Source organism: Gastrolobium bilobum, unplaced genomic scaffold (assembly GCF_033153095.1).
Source record: "Gastrolobium bilobum isolate Gb01-03AN ecotype WA unplaced genomic scaffold, APGP_CSIRO_Gbil_v1 utg9045, whole genome shotgun sequence".
In the NCBI taxonomy this organism is placed as follows: Eukaryota; Viridiplantae; Streptophyta; class Magnoliopsida; order Fabales; family Fabaceae; genus Gastrolobium; species Gastrolobium bilobum.
In genome coordinates this window covers 5,226-28,610 of record NW_026898345.1, presented here as the reverse complement: position 1 = coordinate 28,610, position 23,385 = coordinate 5,226, and the positions used below count along the sequence as shown (strand labels likewise).

The 23,385-nt window shown below is 35.6% G+C and overlaps 2 protein-coding genes across 2 annotated transcripts; both read left to right on the top strand.

Annotated features, from left to right (window-relative positions):
* The first annotated feature begins 2,905 nt into the window (after positions 1 to 2,905).
* On the top strand, positions 2,906 to 3,570 carry LOC133315097 (RING-H2 finger protein ATL74-like). The gene has a single exon (XM_061516660.1). The coding sequence runs from the start codon at positions 3,022 to 3,024 to the stop codon at positions 3,568 to 3,570; it is 549 nt and encodes a 182-aa protein (XP_061372644.1). The 5' UTR covers positions 2,906 to 3,021.
* Positions 3,571 to 17,323: 13,753 nt separating this feature from the next.
* Positions 17,324 to 20,332, top strand: LOC133315100 (polygalacturonase QRT3-like). The gene is made up of 3 exons (XM_061516661.1): positions 17,324 to 17,494; positions 17,634 to 17,861; positions 19,142 to 20,332. Exons 1-3 carry the CDS (start codon positions 17,324 to 17,326, stop codon positions 20,192 to 20,194), a joined length of 1,452 nt encoding a protein of 483 aa, XP_061372645.1. The 3' UTR covers positions 20,195 to 20,332.
* Positions 20,333 to 23,385: the final 3,053 nt, after the last annotated feature.

The window sequence follows — 23,385 nt, the reverse complement described above, 5'->3', positions numbered from 1 at the left end:
CCATCACAGAAGAAGAAGAAGGAAAGTGTGGGTTTAGCTTGTGTTTCACAACTTAACATAGTTAAGTTATTTTCACCGGGTAAAAGCTTATCTATCTAGTTAACTCCGTTCTCTTTCAAACTTTACCCAGAGGTCTGAATATTTTTCTAGGATATTTTTACTTTTACTTTTATATTTTGGGTATTTTTGCTTACACACATTTTTACCTCATAATTTTCACTGACTGCACTTTTTACCTCAAAAGTGACCCTAATTCATTTAATTAGATACTTTACCTAATTCAACCCACTAATACAAGATTAATTGCGTAATTACATGCTATTAATTAAATCTTATGCTGAGGGAAATTATATTTTCGTTCCAAAATGGCTCAATCTCAGGCCCTACGTCTAAATCATTACATTTTTGTCAGTACCAATAATAGCACAAATATGAAATGTTAAATAAAAACTTTAATTTACTAACTTACCACTGCTAATTGGGTCAACATAAAGTGGTGGCATAACTAGGAAACTCAGGTTTATTGGTTCGTGTCAGCATCAAAATCACCCTCCACGTCAGTATCTGAGGTGTCACCTAGTGGAATATCACTCTCAGATTCTCCCTCCTTATCGCTCTCCAGATCCTCCTCCTCCTCTCCTTCCCTCAATGTTATCTGACTTAACCCTTGTGTAGGTGCAGATAAATCGACAACTCTGTCTTCTTGACCAAAATATTGTGGACTTCTTGTATGCATGGGTGGAGATGACGACTGACCATAATCAACTTCAACATATATCTCAATTAAAATTTGAAATTTTCGGTTACCAAATGCATCTAAGACACACTTCACATCTTCATCATCACAGATATTGCTACGAATGTAATATACATAATCATTACCAACTATAGTTTCTACCCTGGCTATCAACTGATGAATACATTGGCTGCCTGTAGCCTAGTTTTTGGTGAATTCTCTCCTTGAACTCGTTATATGTAGTGCTCCATTTGATTTTTATCATTTGTATTTCTCCTTCAAATTGGACACTATTGGAACCTTCAAAATTCCTCCCATTGTGGTAGATAAGTGTAACATACGTGTTTGAACTTGAGCTCATCTTTCACACTAAATTGGGACTAGGGTTTGGATTTTTTGGGTACCAGAACAAATGGAATATGTAAGTGTAATGACAATGATTTCACAAGATTAAAGCTTTAGAGATGGTGGGAATAAATAGCCTCTTGATGAGTTGAACTAGAGATGAGAAACGAGAGAGATTTTGGTGTAAAAAATGAGTATAAGTGAAATGAGACTGAGATATGTAGATATAGGGTTTCTGACGTTGTTTAATCGATTAAACAACTGCGGCTTAATCGATTAAACAACGGGTTCAACGCTTTTGGAATATTTTGATTATTTAATCGATTAAGGTCGTGGTTTAATCGATTAAACATGGGCAAATGGGTGAATTATTTTGGGTGAGGGACAAAATGATTATTTTGTAATTAATGAAGAACAAAAAGGTCAAAAAGTCATATTTTCAAAATCTATAGATGGAAAAAATAATTAATGGAAGAGCTTCTATTATATAAAATAGTTATGTTTAAAGTGCATAAGTAAGGTGTACTCACTTCTAAATTTTAATGATTTAATAAAATCACGTCATAATTTAAATTAAATAAATTCAGAATACAACAACTTTACTTATATGATTTAAGAACATGCTCACTTTAATACAACTTTTTCTAACACACACGCACACACACATATATATATATATATATATATATATTATGAATTCCATCACATCTGTATTTTGTGAAGGTTGGTGATGACAAAAACTAATTTAATAAATTGATTGAACTGCCTTAGAAATAGAGAATTAAGTTAAAAAAAAAAAAAGATTTAACGAATTAAAGAGATGGAATCAACTCTCATATAAATTTGAAAAATATATGAGAAAAAAAAAAGCTACCTTGAAGTTTGATGATATTAACTTATTGGGTTTAGTATTTCTCATATTATAGAAAATAAATTTCTCTTATACATATAAAAATATGTGGGATCCATATTTTCTTTTTCTCTCTTATTTTTTTTACATGGACCCACATGGGCCTCATGTGTGTAGGAAATAAGATTATCTCATATAACATGAGAAATATTATTCCCTAACTTGTTATATTGAAATGATTTTCTGATTGATTTGCTCCACCACAATTAACTTATTATCTCTTATTTGTTTGAGACTACAAAACATTCTGATTCTCATGTCAGTATATGAGTAATAAGAATTCGGTTAAGATGAGAAAGATGATCATACTCGGGTTCCAAGCCTCTATTTAGTAGTTAACTGTCCTATTTATGTCACCTTAGTATGGCAGTACTTAATCTCATAAATGCACAATGATGGCTCTTATTGGCTATCTTGTGTGAGATGTCTATTTATGAGCTATGCCTCATAGGCATTACTGTTAGAGCTAGCTAGGTGCCTATCCCTTAGCCATTAGTTATTAGGGTGATTATAGAATCCTGAGCTGCTGATGTCGTGCAGCGATAATAAATTGAGCTGATGCTATGTGTAAGAGTACTTGCGGGATTGGCGGATTGCCAATTTATATGCGATGACTGCATTTCCTTAACCATGAAACCTTAGGCGTTAGGCCTGTTGGGCCCTTCATGGACTAGCCCAATATCCTACGTGAAATGGTTCTGATCAATTATATTATTGCAAACTCTCCTAAAGATTGAGAAAATTATTAGGATTGGTATGAGTATGCTAAATGAATCCAAGTACATATCGGCAAGCTCAAAATTCATGTATCATAGAAGAGGAGAGAGCAAAGTAGGAAAATAATCACTTATTGCTTTTTACACTCCTTTGAAGCGCATAAACAAAAAAAAAAAAAAAGAGAGAAAGAAAGTGGATTATCAAGTAAGCAATATCTTATGCCCTTACCCCACCAATTTCATCACTTTCATTTTGTGTAATTACCTGCAATATACGTTCCTTTGTGCTTGTACGTTTCTATGTGTTCCACTTTATGTACCAAAATTTCCTTATAACTTCTCATACTCCATGGCTGAAATTCACTTTCAAACTCACTCCCACAGGAGCACCCACTATTAGCCCCACCATAAGCAAACCATGCATTAATCCTTCAGAACCTGCTGCAGCTGGTTTCAATTTAATGGTTCTTATAGCAGCCATTGTTTGTGCTTTTGTTTGTGCTCTTGGCCTCAACACAAGGTTACAATGTGTGTTCCAATGTGCTAACCGTGTCCTTACACAGCCTCAGCAATGGATTGTTTCTCGCAGGCTCAATTCTGGCCTCAAGAAGAAAGAAATGGTAGCTTTGCCAACCTCAACTTACAACCATTCTGGTTCTACTCCATCTTCAGCTTCTATTTGTGTCATTTGCTTAGTAGATTTCTCTGATGGTGACAAGTTAAGGTTCCTCCCAAGTTGCAATCACCGTTTCCATGTTGCTTGCATTGATAAGTGGTTGCTTTCTCATTCTTCTTGCCCCACTTGCAGGAACCACCTCAAGTCCAATGATTCATTACACTCTTTAGATATTGTCATATCATAGTTTGATTAACTATTATAAGCTACTAGCTAGGTAGCATAGCTACCTCATATGTGTGAATCGCAGGTCCTCTAATGGTGTTTCTCTCAAACACTTCACTCACACAAGGAGTTCTCTGAATATACCTCTTTGTATATCTTTTAACATTCAAGCCTTACATTCAAATGATTTACATGGTACTATTTAAAAGCAATAGCAAATAACTAGAAATACTAATGACTAACTTAGGAAATCTAAACACATTAATGACTACTTCTTAGAAACTTTAAACTCATTAATGTCCACTAACAAATTCCTAAGAGACACACCTCTTCACCAAAAAAACCTTTCATTTTCTATTTTCTTTTATTCAAATAAAGTTTAAAACCCAACAAAACTCCTCCTTAAACTTTAATATCTCTACCATCCTTCATTCCCATCTTCTTCTTGCAATTTTCAAACAACAACGTCGGCAGGGGCTTTGTAAAAATATCTCCAACTTGATCTCGGCTTGTAACATGAGTGAGCTCCACTTTTCCTTCTTTGACTTGATCTCGGATGAAATGAAACCTGACATCAATATGCTTACTCCTCTCATGATTGACCGGGTTCTTTGCTAACTCGATTGCAGACTTGTTGTCAACTCGGATTTCGGTTGCGCCGACTTGCCCTTGCTCCAGCTTGCTTAGTAAATTCCTTAGCCATATTGCATGGCAAACACACCAAGATGCCGCAACATACTCAGCTTCACATGTAGACAGGGTCACAATGGGTTCCTTCTTTGACACCCACGTGAAAGCCGTGTTTCCCATGAAAAACACATAGCCAGCCGTGCTCTTTCTATCATCAACATCTCCGCACCAATCACTGTCTGAATAACCCGTCAACTTGTATTTGTCCGACTTCGAGTAATGAAGTCCTTATGAGGTTGTTCCCTTCACATATCTCAGAATTCTCTTAGCCGCCTTCCAGTGAGTGTACCCCGGGTCTTCCATAAATCGACTTATGATTCCAACACTCAGACACAGATCCGGCCTCGTACACGTCAAATATCTCAGACTTCCAACTAGACTCCGGTAGTAACTCGGATCAACTCTCTCTCCTCCATCATACTTTGAAAGCTTCAACCCGGGTTCCATTGGCGTTGAAACCGGGTTGCAGTCTGTCATTTTAAACTTCTCTAAAATTCCTTTTGCATAGGCTTCCTGAGAGACAAAGATCCCGGATTTGTCTTGTCTGACCTCCAGACCAAGAAAATACCTCATCAGACCGAGATCCGTCATCTCGAACTCCTTCGTCATTTTCTTCTTAAAATCTTGAATCATCCCTTCATCATTACCCAAGAAAATCATATCATCAACATATAGAGCAACAAGTAGAATTTTACCTCCTTTCTTCTTCACATATAATGCATGTTCATATGGACATTGTTCAAGTTCATCCTTCTTGAAGTAATTGTCAATTCTTGTGTTCCAGGCTCTTGGGGCCTGCTTCAATCCATACAAAGCTTTCTTCAGTCTCAACACTTTTCTTTCTTGTCTGGCTTTCATGAATCCCGGAGGTTGTTCCAGATATACCTCATCTTCGAGTACTCCATTTAAGAATGCCGACTTCACATCCATCTGATAGATCGGCCATCCGAATTGGGCTGCTTGAGAGATCAACAGCCTGATTGTCTCCATTCTTGCTACGGGTGCGAACACCTCGTCATAATCAATGCCAGCCTTCTGCCTATACCCTTTCGCCACTAGCCGGGCTTTGTATCTTTCGATCTCTCCCTTAGCGTTCATTTTCTTCTTGTAGACCCATTTCACACCAATGGGCCGACTTCCTCTGGGCAGCTCGGCTAACTCCCACGTCTTGTTCTTTTCTATCGCCTTTATTTCCTCCTCCATGGCTGATTGCCATTTCTCATCTCGGATTGCTTCTTCAAAGCTTACTTCTTCAGAATCTGCCAATAGACATACCAAGTGTGCTTCACTGGTGGAATCATACAAATCTTGTAGACTCCTCAATCTCGGTTGTCTCTGCTCTTCATCACTATCTGAGTCATTCGAATTCTCAGGAATCCGGGTCGAAGGTTGTCCGACCTCAATTGATTTTAGTCTGGGTTCCACATTGACCCCGGATGGACTACTCCAGTCCCATCCATCTTCCTCATTCACTTTTACATCTCGGCTCACCAACACCTTTTTATTGACGGGGTCCAGCAACTTGTACCCCTTCGTCTTCTCATCATAGCCAATAAACACATACTTCTTACTTTTATCTTCTAGCTTTGTCCTCAATTGATCGGGTATGTGTGCATACGCAACACTACCAAAAATCTTGAAATGAGCCACTGATGGCTTTAGACCACTCCATGCTTCTTGTGGAGTTTTATCATTCACACTTGAGTGCGGACATCGGTTTTGCACGTACACGGCACAATGCACGGCTTCTCCCTAGAACTCCTTTGGCATGTTCTTCGTTTTTAGCATAGATCGGACCATATCCAGGATAGTCCGGTTCTTTCTCTCAGCTACTCCATTTTGCTGGGGCGAATACGGAGTGGTCAGGAACCGCCTTATCCCATGTTCTTCACAATACTTCTTGAAAGCTATTGACACGTACTCCCCACCTCGGTCTGAGCAGACCGACTTGATGTATCTTCCAGTACCATTCTTTGTCATTGTTTTAAAACTCCTGAATGCCTCTAGCACCTCGGATTTTTCCTTCAAAAAATATACCCAAGTCTTTCGACTGAAATCATCAATAAAGGTTACAAAATACTTCTTACCACTGAAAGACCCCGGAGTAATGGGTCCACACAGGTCGGTATGTATCAACTCCAGAGGCTGCCTAGCTCGGTATCTTGCCATCCTTTGGAACGGGCTTCTCGCATGTTTTCCCAATACGCAGTCCTCGCAAAATCTTCCTTCAGAATTAATCTTCGGTAGTCCCACTACCATGTCCTTCTTCATCATCTCGGTCAGACCACCATAATGAAGGTGTCCAAACCGTCTATGCCACAAGTCCATCTTATCTTCTACCCCGGCTTGAAGACAGCCGACCTCCATGCTCCTTAGACTCAGCTTGTACATTCTGTTCTTTTCCTTCTGAACTCGGGTTATCAGACGCCCTTGTTTGTCTTTCAACAGTAGAACTCGGTCTGTCATTAGAACCGAGTAAGACTTCTCCATCAGCTGTCCAATGCTCAATATGTTACTTTTGAGCTCGGGCACGTAATACACGTCCCGGATTGTACCAACTCGTCCATCCTTTTGCAAGAAATAGATCGTACCTCGACCCTTTACTTCAATCTTGGATGCGTCTCCAAAAGAGACATGTCCGGCTTCCACCGTCTTCAACTCCTTAAACAAGTGTTTGTAACCACACATGTGATTACTGGCACCGGTATCCAAATACCACTCCGTCTCATTCTTTGAACTGGTTTCACCATGGGCTAGCATAAGAACTCCTCCATCTCCTTCTACAGCGAGGTTTGAAGCCTCGTCAACTTTTCTTTCATCTCGGCAATCCTTAGCGAAATGCCCAACTCGGCCACAGTTGTAACACTTGTCCGAGTTGCAATCTCTCGAGTAATGGCCATACTTGCCACACTTGTAACATTCCACATTTGTTTGATTTGACCACCGGCCTCTTCCACCTCGGCCACGTCCTCTTCCTCTCTGACTCGACTCAGCTCTTTCTTCATTTCTCACCTCATGACCTCGGCCACGACCACCTCGGCCATTTCCACGTCCAGCTCGTCCACGACCTCTACCTCGGACATTTTGAGAATAGAGCGCCTTCTCATCTTTAATGTTTGCTTTTGTCTGGAGTGCTTGCTCCAGCGACTCCTCCTTTTTCTTCTTCTTGCGCTGCTCATGCGCCTCAAGAGAACCTGCTAGCTCTTCAACAGAAAGCGTAGTCAAGTCCTTCGACTCCTCAATTGCACATACCACGTTTTCAACAACTCTAGTCTCAGATAATTCCTCACCATTCTGCTTTAACTAATTCACCACGGCTTGAACGCGGGTGATGAACTCGGATACACCCTCTGAATCTTTCATCTTCATGCCTTCCAACTCGCCACGTAGAGTTTGAAGTCGGACCTGCTTTACTCGGTCAGCACCTTTATAGACATTTTCAAGATGTCCCATGCTTCCTTAGACGTCGTTGCTCCTGCTATCTTCTCAAATCCGGACTCGTCTACAGCTCGGAAAAGCGTGTATAAGGCTGACTTGTCCTTCGCACGCGTCTCTTTCAACGCCTTGGTTTGAGCTGCTGAGTATCCTGCGGTGGTTGCAGGTTCAGCAAAACCGTCCTGAACAACATCCCAAGCATCCTGGGATCCGAGCAACGCCTTCATCTGGATACTCCAATTCACGTAATTCGCCTTTGTCAGGCGGGGCAACGACATACTGGAAGTGCTCACACTCTCCATAACTCAAGCTCTGATGCCAATTTGTGAATCGCAGGTCCTCTAATGGTGTTTCTCTCAAACACTTCACTCACACAAGGAGTTCTCTGAATATACCTCTTTGTATATCTTTTAACATTCAAGCCTTACATTCAAATGATTTACATGGTACTATTTAAAAGCAATAGCAAATAACTAGAAATACTAATGACTAACTTAGGAAATCTAAACACATTAATGACTACTTCTTAGAAACTTTAAACTCATTAATGTCCACTAACAAATTCCTAAGAGACACACCTCTTCACCAAAAAAACCTTTCATTTTCTATTTTCTTTTATTCAAATAAAGTTTAAAACCCAACAATATGCATTTATATATATATATATATATTTATATTGTTTTCTAGCAGGGATTCTTGGTTGTTTTGTTGGATAGTTATTTGAGTACTCCATTTTATAGGAGACTAATTTCTATGAAAGGCTATACAATACAAGCAGGTCCTGGTTATATATGTATGAGCTTCCTCCGCCAATTTTGTAAATTGGCACCGTAACATAGTTATAGGAATGGAGAAACCTTTTTTCTAAGAGGATTTGAAGATAGTACATGAAAGAAATTTTTGTTTTAAGTGCATGCTATTTGATCACATGTTCTTGTTAAGTTATATTATTAGTTTTTTTTTTTAATTTAATCACCTAACTAATCTGATTTTAAACATGATACCGAGAGAATTATCATATAATGATAAGGATAAGCATCAAAGAGATCACCATAATGGAATGAAAAAAATGATACTGAGAGAATTATCTCCAATAGTTATAGATGGTACAGTGCTCAAACCGGATTAAAACAGAATAAATGAAAAAAAAAATCAGCAACCACAACCACACAAGTTATCTTGGTATCATAACGGCATATTGGGATACTATGATGCACCGACACTGACACGGGACACGACACGACACGTCGATACGTTAATTCTAAAAAATGTCATATTTCGACACGTTGGGACACGTTTTGATATTAAATAATATTTTTAATATATATAATATAATCTATGTTTAATACATATAACAGTCTATAATAAGTTATAGAACCAATCAAATATTCAAATTTCATAATATAAATATAAACAAAAAAAAAATTTCATACCTTGTTAATTTTTCATGTAAATTTCATAACAGAAAAAAATTAATTTATAAATTAATTTTTTTATTTTTAGTTAATAAAATAAAATTAAGAAGTAAAAAAAAAATGTGTCGGAGCGTTGACCGAGTGTCGGAAAAAGTTGATTGTGTGTCGAAAAAACGTGTCGGAGCGTTGATTGTGTGTCCCAAAATGTTGTCCGCATGTGAGAGCGTGTCCGTGTCGAACATGTGTCCAACACGCACATTTTGAAAAATTTAGCGTGTCGGTGCTTTGGAGTTGGGATATAATCACAAGGATGAACAAATAGGAAAAAAAAATTAAAATATTATTGTTTAAATAAAATATTACGAAAATGTGACAGTTTGGAATTTTTTACGAATGTATAGCAATTAGTTGCGCCCAAACGGGACTCGACCGGTCGTCTCTAGATTGGGCGCATTAGGGTGCTTGGTCACGTCTTATTTGGATGCGACTCACTCGGTGATGACACATGACACAAAAAAGTCAATAGTTTAACCGTAAAACTTCAGAATATCATAACTTCATAACTTTTGACTCAGGTGTCCAAATTAGGTGATTTTTTTATTTCACGTAAATTCTTAAGATCTATGCATTGTAAAATTTTCGAAAGATTATTTGTTAGTATCGAAAAAGTAAAATTTAAATAACAATATTCACAAAAATAAAATATATCAAACGGTGCACAAAGAAGCACTTTTTGGGAAAATATTTTGACCAAATCCCCTCCGTGTATTTGCTAGAACATAGCTCTCAAAAAATTACGTGGAATAAAAAAATACTTAATTCGGACACCCAAATCGAAAGTTATGACCTTTCAAAGTTTCATTATAAAATATCCCAATTTTTTTGGCCAAATCTCCTTCAATGAGATATCATTGTGTAAATCTCAAAAAGTTATATGAAATAAAAAATTGGGGTAGAAAAAAGTATTTGGCCAAAACTTGAAGACTCATTGAAGGAGATTTGGGGTAGAAAGAAGTATTTGGCCAAAAGTATTTTCAGCCTCTTCTCTTCTCGTCTTCTCATCTCTTCTTATGTAGCTGATCCTTCTCATGTGGTTCAACCTGATAATGTTGAGATCCGGGAGAATTTGAAGACTCCTATTGGGCCACTGAAAATACTCGAAAGAGATGAGAAGAGGCTGAGGAATAAATCCATTCCTATGGTGAAAGTTCAATGGGAAGGAAGGACGCCTGAAGAGTCCACTTGGGAGCGAGAAGACGAGCTTCTCCGGCAATATCCTTAGTTTAAGGACATGTATGTTCTTGATTTTGCGGACAAAATCGCTAAAAGGTGGGATGACTATAATAGCCCTAACCCAATTAATTAGCAAATTACATGTAATTAAATAATTAAGCATGTTTTAGTGAGTAAAATTAAGTATAAGGCTTAATTAAATGAATCTGAGTCACTTTGAAGTTAAAAAGTGTACTCAGTGAAAATTAAGGGGTATAAATGGGTGTTAGCAAAAGTACCCAAAATATAAAAATAAAAGCGGAAATATTCCTAGAATAATATTCCAGACTTTTGGGTAAAGTTTGGTAATTAATGGAGTTGAATAGATAGATGAACCAATACCCACATAAGCCACTTAACTAAGTAAGTGACTTAGAAAGCACATAGAAAACCCATTTCCCCCCATTGACCCGTCGAACAGCAATCAAAAAGGAGGAGAAGAGAAGAGAGGGAGAAGAGAGGAAGGTGAGGGGAAAACCTAGAGATTGCAAATCTCAACCATTCTGAGTGATTCAAAAGCCTAAATCGCTGAGAATCTCGCCCTCATCATTAATCCAAGCTAGGTTCTTAGTGGGGAGCTTTGTGTGGTGAGATATTGCCCCTCAAAAATTCAACCCTTTGGAGAAATTGAGGTGTTTGAGAGCTTCAACCTCCATTGAAGCTTGAGGAGCCATCAACCCTTGGTTGTGCAACCATTGGTGGTAAGATTCTACCCCTTGAACCTTATTTTCATAGAAAATTGCACGAGTTAGGGTTCAATGAATAGTAAATTGGGGTTTTGATGAAATGTGGTTAAATTAGCTATGTTCTAGGAAGAATGAAGCTTAGTGTATGTTGTGAAAAATGCTAGGAATAGCATTTAATCGGTGGAAATGAGCTTAGATAGTTATATGACTATACTTTGAAAATGGCAGGATTTAATGCTTGATATTGGATTTCCTTGCATTAATGATAAATGGTTTGGTTTGGTTGATTGATGATTGTGTCCTAATGATGTCTAGGATTGAGGCATTTGGACCAACCGTAAGTGATCAACCATTGGAGCAAGCAATGGAGCTTGATTAGCTCTTTGGGATAGGTAAGTCCATGCCAATCGTGGTGTGGTATTGTTGTGTTGATGATGAATATATGTAGATATTCATTGAATTGCATGATTGATGCTATGACACCTGGATGTAGGTGAGTGCTGTGTAAACCATAGCTTGAAACCAAAGTTGATTGATTGTGGAACCGGTTGGTGGGAACAAAGGTTGGCTAAAGCTTGAGGTAAGCCTTCGGACCTTGGGTGTAATTCCCTTGATTGTTCCACCAAGCCCTGAAAGGGTAGTGGTAATTATAGTGTATATAAATGCAATGAAATAGTGTAATGCTTTGTTATACGTATGTGTATGCATTTGGTGTGGCATATGATGGTGTTTCCCTATGTGGTATGTTGCATGACGATGCGTAAATCATACTTGGTAGTTAGCTGGCCAGTAGGACTATTTTCATCTGAGTTTCCTTAGGACAGCTTGAGAGCTCGAGGGATTTCTCCTGGAGATGTTATTGCACTTTGCATAGATATGTATTTACTGCATTATTATTGTTATTGCTATTACACTGATATGGAACTGTGGGGTGGAGAGATGCTCCAAGGACCCCTGGTTTACTGGATATATTCATATATCTCACCCCGTGTTGTGGGGACCCCCTTTCAGGTAAGGATGCTGCATGAGCCACCAGTGGCAAGTGGCCATACTTGGACTAGTAGTGATGCATGAGGATTCTGTCTTTTGATATTATACATGTCATTTTGTAGATTTACATGTATAGGATTGATCATTGATAGCATTGACGTATGTATAACTCGTTATATTTGATGGACTTAGCCTATGATCATGCCATTGAATATCTCTTTTGTTGATGAGAGCCAAGGGATGATCATAGCCTTTTGTAGCTAAGTTCCCCGTTATGTAATTAAACTTGTATTAATGCTATTTACTTCAAGGTTATGAATGCATGATGAATATTGGATTGTTGAGCTGGAAATTATATTAGGTACCTAGTTCTAAATTGGGAATTGTTGAGAAAACAAAGGTTATGCTGCCCAAATTTTAGTATAATTCATGAAGAGAGGTTGGATAAGTGCTAGGGTTAAGTTTAGAGGCATGAACCATTGAGGCTTGTCATGGGGATGCCCTTTTCCCCTAGTTTTGGGCTTGAGAAATGAGAGGGGGTGAATTCCCTGGCAGCGCGCTCAAGCGCCCTGGTGCGCGCTTCAGCGCCCTGCTGCCTCTGTGAGAGCCCATGCTCACTGCCTCCTCGCGCTGGAGCGCCCCGAGTGGGGGCTTAAGCGCCCAGGGTTGCGCGCTTGAGCGCCCTGGTTCGCGGTTAAGCGCCCTTAGCCACTGAAGGAGGAGATGCTTCTGCCTCTGCGCGCTAAAACGTCCCAAATGGGGGCTTAAGCGCCCAGGAAATCGCGCTTGAGCGACCTGGTGCGCGCTTGAGCGCCCATTTATACTGAAAGACCTGATGCTTTCTGCCTCCGCGCGCTTAAGCGCCCAGATGGAGGCTTTAGCGCCCGATAACGCGCGCTTGAGCGCCCGGTAGCGCGCTGAAGCGCGCGGGGCCTGTGTCCAACACCCTCTTGTGTTGCTTCAAATTGTCATAACTTGGGCTACAGTGCTCCAAACGAGGCGCGGTTCGAAGCCACGCGTAGCTAATGATTAGGAGAAGACATTTAATAAAATTTGGTCTAAGGATATAAGAGTATGATGTTAAGCTTAATTTATTTTATTCCGTAATGTAACATGGTTATGATCACGCGATTGGGCATTATAAATTCGGCATGTTTCCAAGTGTACATCATTGTTTACAACCTCAAATAAATACATCAATAAATGTTCTTCAAATCAATACATGCCATAGAACTTCGAATAACACATGATCAGGGTCCTTATTATAACAACCCACACCGTCAAGGCAAGTAATACCAAGTCAAGAGTACAAAAATCAAGTGAAAATGAGAATGTGCTATCGCGGGTAATTAGTTGTTACAACAATTATGCAAAAACTCACACTATTAAGTGATTTAATGGGTATTAATGACAAGTAGATGTTGGAATGTGATTTAGAGCATTTAGACATTTTTTAAGAAAAAGTGTGAATAGTAATTTTTGCCGGGGAAAAATACTGATGTGAAATTTACCCGTAGAACCTAGAAATGGGAAAATTATCTGATAAGTGTGTGAAAGTCCAATATACCCTAAACAAGTCATTGTAGGACCAAAAATATTATTTTTATAAGTTTACGAATTAGCGTGCAATTATGGTACAGTTAGTAAAACATAGTGCATTTACTTGAAAAATGTGCCCAAACTCAATTATAATATGCTAATATGATTCATTAGGGTAGTGTTTTGTTCAGGTTTTTGGTTTACTTCCCCATCTATTTGAGTTTTGTATTGTAGGTTGTCTTTGTTTAGTAGAGGAGATATGAAAATTTACCCAGTCAACCATTTCCCCAACCTTCGAAGTTCGCATGGAAAAAAGTAAACAAAACACTGTTCAACTTTTTCATTTGCAATGTGGTATTTGTGTAAAACCGGTTAAGTGGCTAAAAGTTACCTTATTTTGTGACAAAATTACCCTATTCTGTACCAAGCCAGCTTTACCAAAGTTGTGGGTTGCAGAAGACATGGCCAAAAGTTGAATACGCAAAGCCACAGGCGCCAATAGACACTCTTGTGCCCTGTGTTCTTGTACCTAAAACGGGGTCCTCACAACACGGGATAAGATAAACATCTCAGTAAACCAGGGGTCCTTGGAGAGTTGGAGGGTTCTTACACCCTAAAGTTCACTTCAGGCATAAACAGTATAAAATCATGTATACATCATAATATGTATATCAATGAATGTGTGCAATAAGTAAATCCTACTCGCCAGAGAATACAAAATGTATAAATTATGCAAGGAAACACCGTCTTGCAACATACTCGTATGAGGAAACACTGTCTTATACCATGCATAAGGAAACACCATCTTATGCCTCACACAAGAAAACACTCGTCTTGTGTGTCACACAAACATACATACATACACATGCACCATATAACAGTTCATATCCACATACCATATGAAAGAACCACCCTCCCTTGGAGTTTGGTGCAACAAAATGAGGGATTAACCCCAAGGACCGAAAGGTTACTTGTAAGTGTTTCCAACTCAATGCTTTCCTTAACAACCAATGAAATCTCACCAAACAAGCTTTATGTCCAAAGCAAGAATCAATCGAAAACTTGCCAAATAACAACCTTCTTTACAAGATAGACATGAAATCAATTTCTCAACGCAATCAATTGTAATATGTGAAAAACTACCATTATTCACAATTAATCGAAAACTACCATTGCAATAAGTGAGATAAAATATTTCCTTGTATGTTTCATGATTCTTTTTTGGGATAGATTATTCTACCTACCATTTTTTTTTGCTTACCTTTGCTTACCACCCTCCAACATTGTTAGATCAAAATCTTAACTAACATTTATCTTTTTCCTCTTCTTAAGATTCTGATCTAACGATGTGGAAGGTGGTAGGAAAAGATAGGCAGAAAAAATAATAGAAATAATAACTTATCCCTTCATTTGAAAATCGGTTACTAAAACATTAATTCATTTGGTGTTTTGGGTCCATAGGTGTGCCCACTTGATTTTCTCGAAACAGATATGCATGCTAAAGTTTATTATATTATTTGTTCGACCATGGTGACATATTTTAGTGCATGATAAATATTTAAATTCACCTTTCAAAAAATATATGAAACATTAAATTGGTTCTTTTAAAAAATTGAATATTAATTTTGTCTTTCATAATACAAGTATAATTTAGAGACTAACTTAATGTCCCACGATAAATTGGGTGACTAAATTGATGTCCATTTAGTCATAATCTTTTTATACTATACCATTGAACATGAGCCACGTTAGTTATGAAACAGCATCAAGCTTTTATAATTATAGGGAAAGATAATGACACAAAGTTAAAATGGAGTGTACCTAACATTTTTTCTCTTCACTGTGAAAATAACCTCATGACAAGTGGAATTCTTTTGGTTAAATTAAACTTTCAGTCATTATACATGACACACCTATTGTCTGTCTAAAATAAAGTTTTTAATTTAGTTATTATACATTAAATAATGGGGAAAGTACTTCTTATGTGACTGCAGAAGAGAAAATGTGTAGCAACACAGGATACGCGTCCGAATCCTGGTTTTTTTTTTTTTTTTTTTTGTTGATAGAATCCGCACGTGTATCCTAAGATCCGCACGTGTATCCTAGTGTTAAAAATTTGCTGCAACTTTTCTCATCAGCAGTCACATGAGAAGCGACGGACCCTTAAATAATTTTTAATTTACTCTTTATCGTCCATAGCTAGCTATGACAACACCATCATCTACTTATCTTACATGACTAATTATTGTGTATAGGGATTGAAAATGACTTTATGAAGATCGATTTGAAAACTGTATTATGTAGAAACAAATTAAAAAATGAGTACCGCATAGGAATTAAGAGTTTCCTGTCAATTATATTCACATAATAAAATAAAGGATATGTTATTTTACTTAACATTAAATGAGAATCCCAACTAACTTTACCATTTATTTCTCTCTTGAGATTGATCCAATAGCGTTGGAGATGAATTGATAAAATAGGCATAATATCATATCTCATAAAGAGATAGAATATTTTAACTACATTTTTTTTCTTGTCTATCTTATATATTCATCTTCAATATCATCAATGGCGGAGCCAGAAATAAAACTCAACTCGTGCCAAAAGACCCAAACAAGTAGAATTCAGCCAGTGCCAAAAACTCAACCAGTGTTAAGATTGTACCATAATTTTTTTTAAAAAAAATTGTACCATTTTTTAAAATTAGTTGGTGTCAAGGCACCACCTGAGTAACAAGTGGCTCTGCATATCAATGGATCAAAATCTCACTATTTCTCTCTTTTCTTGAGATTTTGATCTAATGGTATTGAAGACGAGTAGGTTAGGGGTGTTCGCGGTCTGGATTGGATCAGTTATGGAAGCAAAAATCATCTGATCCAATCTAATTTTTTTCGGTTTGTATTGGATCGATTTTTGATTTTTTGAAAATCCTAAAATTAGTTTCATGATTATTGTGCAAATAATATCTTTGGTATATATTGGCTTTGTAATTTTTTTTTTTGAAATACAAAAGCATCAGTAAACGATAATATAGTTAATTTTTTGGGCAATGAGATATGAAACTCTACACAGATGGAATTTTGTTGTTGAGATGTGATTAAGTTTTTCTTGGGTTTAGTTGATAGGTTAATGAGTCTTGAATTTAAAAAAATGTTGGGTTATGATTGGAGAAATACCTAAGTAGGCAGAGAGAAATTAATATATAGGATCGGTTTTCATCAACCCATCCGAAAACCGATCCAATCCAATTAAAATTTGCGATTTTTTTTCGGTTTTTCGATTTTCAGTTTATTCGGTTATCGATTTCTTGGTTCGGTCACCACGGTTTGAATATGTTTGGATTGGTTGATGAACACCATAAGGTAAGATAGACAAGAAAAAAAAAGTAGGTAAAATATTATATCTCCATAAAATAATAGTGTTAAAATTTTTTGCTCATTGTCAATCTAAGTTAAAAATAAAAATAAAAGAATACCTTAAAATAGGGATAACATGCAATTAAAGTGTGGTTATTAGCTTTCGGCATCCGTGTCTTTTTAAAGGCTCATGGGGAGCATGCAGAGAGACAGCCAATTCAACGAGTTATAAGTAGGAAATATCTTAAAGTGGGGGAAGGAAACAGTTACATGATATTATATCTACTACATAATAATTGCCTTCTCAATATCACTCCCCTCTACCTCTGTTTCTCTGTGTATGAGAAACCAAAATCCACATTGTACATTTGTTTTAGTGCCCCAAAACCATGAGATTCTTAATCTTAGCCTTTCTCTTATTATTATTGCTGTTACAAGAAGCTACTTGCTTAAATGAACACATGGAGCTGTCTCACTTCAGAAACAAACTTAAGGATAGAGTGCCCATTGGCCTGCCCCAACCACAATCATCAGCATCAGCATCTTCAGATACAAAAAGGGTAGGTGAAAATATTTTCTTTTCTTTTCTTTTTCCTTTTTCAGTTTTCTGGCTTTTCTCTGAAACTGAAAGCAAACAATAATAATGTCAATATTTTTTGCATGGTTTTGGTTTTGGTTTTGGTTTTGAATATGGAATAGGGAGTGAGAGTTTTGTACCCAGCTGAGTATGGTGCAGACCCTACAGGGGAAGGTGAAAGCAGTGATGCAATTCTGAAAGCTATAGGAGATGCTTTTGAGATGGAGAGTGAACTTGAAATGCTGCCAGGAGTTAAAGACCTTGGAGGAGTTGTGATTGATTTGCAAGGTGGAAACTACAAAATCAGCAAACCCATCACATTCCCTTCATCTGGTGGTGCCAATGTTGTGGTCAGCATCTTTTTCCTTCCTTTCATGCTACTTTGGTGCAGTTCTTGTTACTTTTTCCTCTGCTTTTTGTTTGATTGCTGCAGTAGTTGCTGTTACAGTCCTAGAAATGAAAGCATCAAGTACAAGGTTTGCTCAATATTATGACCATTCTATAAGTTTAAGAATAATTCTGTAAAATAAAAAGTGATTAACTAGTATTTTTTTTTATTACTACATTACTTAAAAATAAGTGATTTTTTTTGTCTTATATAAAGTAATAAGATTATTGTACATATACATGTCGACTAAAAATTTAAATCATTGAGGTAAATAAAGTTAAGAGAGTGGTTGCTTAATTTATGAGGTAATCATAGTTAAAAAAAAAAAGCATCATTAACCAGGTTAACAGGTCTTGGCTAAGCTTTTTGTTTTTTAAATATAGATCAGGCCAGACTTATAATTTGAGCCTACACAAGACTAATAAACTAGACCAAACTTAAAGTATTTTACATAAATCTGACCAAACCTAAGGCAAATTCCGTCCAACCCATTTATACCCCTACTTATTAGTCTGAAATAATTGCATCTGCTTCTCCAATGCACGCTATTCATGCATACTAGGAAGACAGTTGCATCCTGCACCTAGGGGGAAATATAATATAATATAATATAATAAAGGTGCCCCCAACAAGTTCATCAATGCATTCTTTGACCAGTCTCACTCAGCCTCTGAGAATTCTGAACTCACTGATATCTGTCACCTAAGGATACATATTAAAGGGGGCCACCCAACAACTTCTATTAAAATTCCTTCCCATTTCACCAAAATCTTAATTAAAATGTGTGACATAGTTCGCATACAGTATATATTCAATTCTGATGTTTCATAAAAGACTAAAAAAAGTGCACATTTTGTGATTAGTGTTTTGTAATTGGTGCCACCAATTTTTGGACAAGCTTTAGTAGATAGTATTCTGATTTAATTAAGAAAACTACATATGAGGGAAGTTAAATTGAAGTGATTTTACCTAAATCCTTTGGCACAGTTGGTCCGGAAGCTGTGTTCCCTTAACCAATGGTCTCGAGTTCGAGCCCTGGGTATGGAAAAAAGGATTGGGTAGAGCCGCCCCCGCAAGGGTCCTACGGTCCTCAGTTTGGAATTAGTCTCACCCCCGAAGGGGGTGGGGATACACTTCAGTTACTGAAAAAAAAAAAAAAATTGAAGTGATTTTTCTTGGCAAATGTTGTTGTCCAATTCTTCATCTTCTTTCAAATAAACTTGTACATGAATGATTGATTAGGTAAAAGGAGGAACCTTGAGAGCTTCTGATACATTTCCTAGTGATAGGCATCTTGTTGAGTTATGGGCATCAAATTCTCAAAAGCTACAAAAAACAGCATCCAACCATCATAATGGCTTCAACAGCAAGAAACTTCAGCAAACTACTGGGATTTACTATGAAGACATCACCTTTCGAGATATCTTATTCGATTCAAGCTACAGGGGTGGAGGGATCTTCATTGTTGATTCTGCTAGAATCAGGATTACCAATTGCTTCTTCCTCCATTTCACCACAGAAGGAGTTCTAGTTCAACATGGCCATGAGACATTCATATCAAGCAGTTTCCTTGGGCAACACTCAACAGTTGGTGGAGACAAAAGGGAGAGGGAGTTCTCAGGCACAGCTATTGACCTTGCTAGCAATGACAATGCAATCACAGATGTTGCAATTTTCTCTGCAGCCATTGGGATTGTTCTTAGGGGACAAGCTAACATGATCACAGGGGTACATTGTTATAACAAAGCAACAGGTTTTGGTGGCATAGGCATTTTGGTCAAGTTACCAGGAAATTCACAAACTAGAATTGACAATTGTTACATGGACTATACAGGTATTGTCATAGAGGATCCTGTTCAAGTTCACATCACTAATGGTTTTTTCTTGGGAGATGCTAATATTGTTTTGAAGTCAATTAAAGGACAAGTTTCTGGTTTGAATATAGTTGATAATATGTTCAGTGGAAACCCCAATAATAAGGTTCCAATTGTAACTCTTGATGGACAATTCAGTAACACTGATCAAGTGGTGATTGATAGGAACAATGTGATTGGCATGAGCTTGAGATCAACGGTTGGGAAGTTAACTGTGGCTGGAGATGGCTCAAAGTGGGTGGCTGATTTTTCAAATGTTTTGGTATTCCCTAATCGGATTAGTCATTTTCAATATTCATTTTACTCACAAGAGGAACCCAAGTTTTTGGCACATTCTGTGACCAACGTGTCAAATAATGTTGTAGTTGTGGAAAGTGAGAAACCAGTTAACGCGGTTGTTTCCTTCTATGTTGAACAATAGAGTTTATGAGTTATATGGGTTTTTCTGCTTTGTCTATCTCTGATAAATAAAATTTTGTGATTCATAGTACAAAAAGGAAAATTAGTTTTCACTACTTTTAATGACCTTAACATATGAATGACTTTTTTCTCTTTTATTTTCTCCCACTTTTACATGTAAAATTGTATATATTAGAAGGGATAGGTTATTCTACCTACTTTTTTTTTCTGCCTACATTTGCCTACCACTCTAAAACATCGTTAGATCAGAATCTTAATTAACATTTATTTTTCTCTCTCCTCTTTAAATTCTGTTCTAACAGTGTTTTAAAGTGGTAGACAAAAGTAGGCAGAAAAAAAGATAGGTAGAATAACGTATCCCATATTAGAAACCATCTTATATTTTAAATAGCATTTTATATAGGTCGCACCAGTTAAAAGTGGCCTTTGGACCCGAAGGTTAAAAGTTTGATTCTTGAATAAATATTTTTGAGGAAATGCTTAGCCTTTATCATACCTGGATCAAATTGCGAAATCAACTATTTGAAATAGCATTTTTTGAAAGCCTTTAACATTTTACCACATTTTAATAAAAATTGTGAAATCAATATGTATATTAAAAGATTGATAAATAGATTACCAAAAATAAAAAGACTGATAAATAATAATTTGGTATGCTCTTCCTAATAATATTATTATATTTTATATTAGTCGACATACCCTTTTCCAGGGGAAGAATATCTTACATTTTTAATTAACTATAAAATTGAACTATTTACTTAATTACATATTATCCATGAATTTATTTTATTATTTGTCCAAATAATCTGATTAATCATAAAAATGATACTATTCATTCTTTATATAATTTTTTTAACCATTATTTTATTTCACATAACCAGAGCATGTGATACTCCTATCTAATGTTATCAAACTCGAACTGGTCATCAACTCGGTTGGAATACGTGATTAATGAGTCACCGGTTCAATCAATGGGTTATTGAATCAACCGCATAAATTAGATATATAATATAATATAATACATATATTTTTATTATATATAATAAATATAAAATTAGAAATATTTTTACTAATAATTAGAGTTAGATTAGTAGTAAGTATTAAAAGTTATAATCTACATAGTTTAGGTTCGAATCTCATTAGTGATATTTTTCAAGAATTTTGTCCAAAATTCCACTAAATTATTTTTTTCTTTCTAAAACCAGTACCGGTTTAATATCGATTGAACCCGGTTCAGGTTCAATTCACTGATTTTATGCCGGATCAAATACACAATCCGTTCAAGATCTAAACGAAACCAATTGGGGGTCTGATTTACGAGCCAACTAATGAAATCAATGGGGCCGATTTTTATAATTGTGCTTTTACCTTTCATATATTGTAAAGGGATAGATTATTCTATGTACCTTTTTTTTTTCTTTACCTTTGCCACCACTCTCCAACACCATTAGATTAGGAGAGAGAATTGATAAAGGTTAGTTGAGATTCAGATCTAATGGTGCTGGAAAGTGGTAGGTAGAAAAAAGATTTCCAATTATTTATTCATCTTTAGAATTTTATGCTAATTGAGATAATTTTTTTATATGTTTAGCTTTATCTTAATTTTAGGATATTTTTATCATTAATTTTATCTTTAGTCTTATAATTTTTTTTAAAAGGTAAAACAATTAAAAGTCTACCACCAAGAATTGATAAAGGATGTCCTACTGTGGTTACCCTTGAATTTTGTCCTAATTCATTATATGCATCGCTTGGCATTTTTTTTCTCGGATAATGTACTTCCCTAATTTTTTTTTCAATAAATAAGCAATATGTTTTTTTATTTTATTTTTTGATGACTTTATATTACTTGTGTATAGGTTTAATTTGAATTTTTTAAAGAAAATTAAAAGCATCGTCGTATTGAAAAACTTACAAAATTCTTTTATTTTAATATTTGGTAAAAAATTTATATTTTAATGTATTAATTTGATTTTTTTTTAATGGTTAATACAATAAAGAATGAATAATCTCATATCTTATTTGAACTTAATTGTGTTTCGTGAAATATTTCAATTATTTTTTATTTTTTTTGGTAGTCAGGTTTGAATTATTTATTCATAATTCAACCATCACAAATTTAACAATGGAGTTGTAAAATACTTAAAGATTGAAGCTTTAATTATTAGATTTCATTTGACTTCAATCACTTTTCCTTATTTTTAAGATACTATATAGATATTAGTTGAATAACTTACTAAATCTTAAATAATTTATAGTAAATTAATTATGATGGGAATTGGGGCAAGTTATTAAGGAGTTCAGTTTAAATTTCACTTGCTACAATTATGAGAGTTTGGGTGAAATAAATTTAATAAAACATTTAATGGATGATTTGAAATTTCTATATCTAAATCAAATTTATAACCTATTTAACATAACCCACTTCAAAATATTTGACATTTAAACAAAAATTGAATGCATTTCAAAAAAATTTAATTATCAAGTTTTTTATCATAAACTTTCCTTTATTTATTATATTGATTTAATTATGATTATTTATTCATCGTTAAGATATTACGTAATCAATTAATCTTATTTTTATCTTTTGGCACTGTTCTTGACTTTAGCTTTATCTTAATTTTAGGATATTTTTATCATTAACTTTATCTTTAATCTTATTTTTATTTTTTGGAAAAGGTCAAACAATGTAGAATCTGAAACGGACAGTTGATAAAGGATGTTTTATTAATGGTTGCCCCTGGATTTGAATATGTTTTTAATTTAATTAATTGATGAGTTTCTTATAATAAAATATCCTTTATTTATTATATTAATTTTATTGCAATCATTTATTAATTTTTAGAATTTTATACTCTAATTGATTGTAATTATTTTTTTTCTTTTCTTTAATCAGTTAATCTTATCTTTTCTTAATTTTAATTTTTTTTTTATCTTTTGAAATTTTCCTTAATTTTAGGAAGAAAAAAACTATCATCATTTATTTATAACTTAGTTTTATCTTAGTTGTTGGTTATTTTTATCTTTAACTTTATCTTCAGCCATATTAATTTCAATAAAAAAGATATCAAACAACTCCTTATATCAAAATAATTTGAGGATATTTTTATTTATATATTTAAACAATTTAAAATATCCTGAAAGATCATCTTTTAAGAATCGTTTCTATATTTCTGTATTTGTGATTTGTTT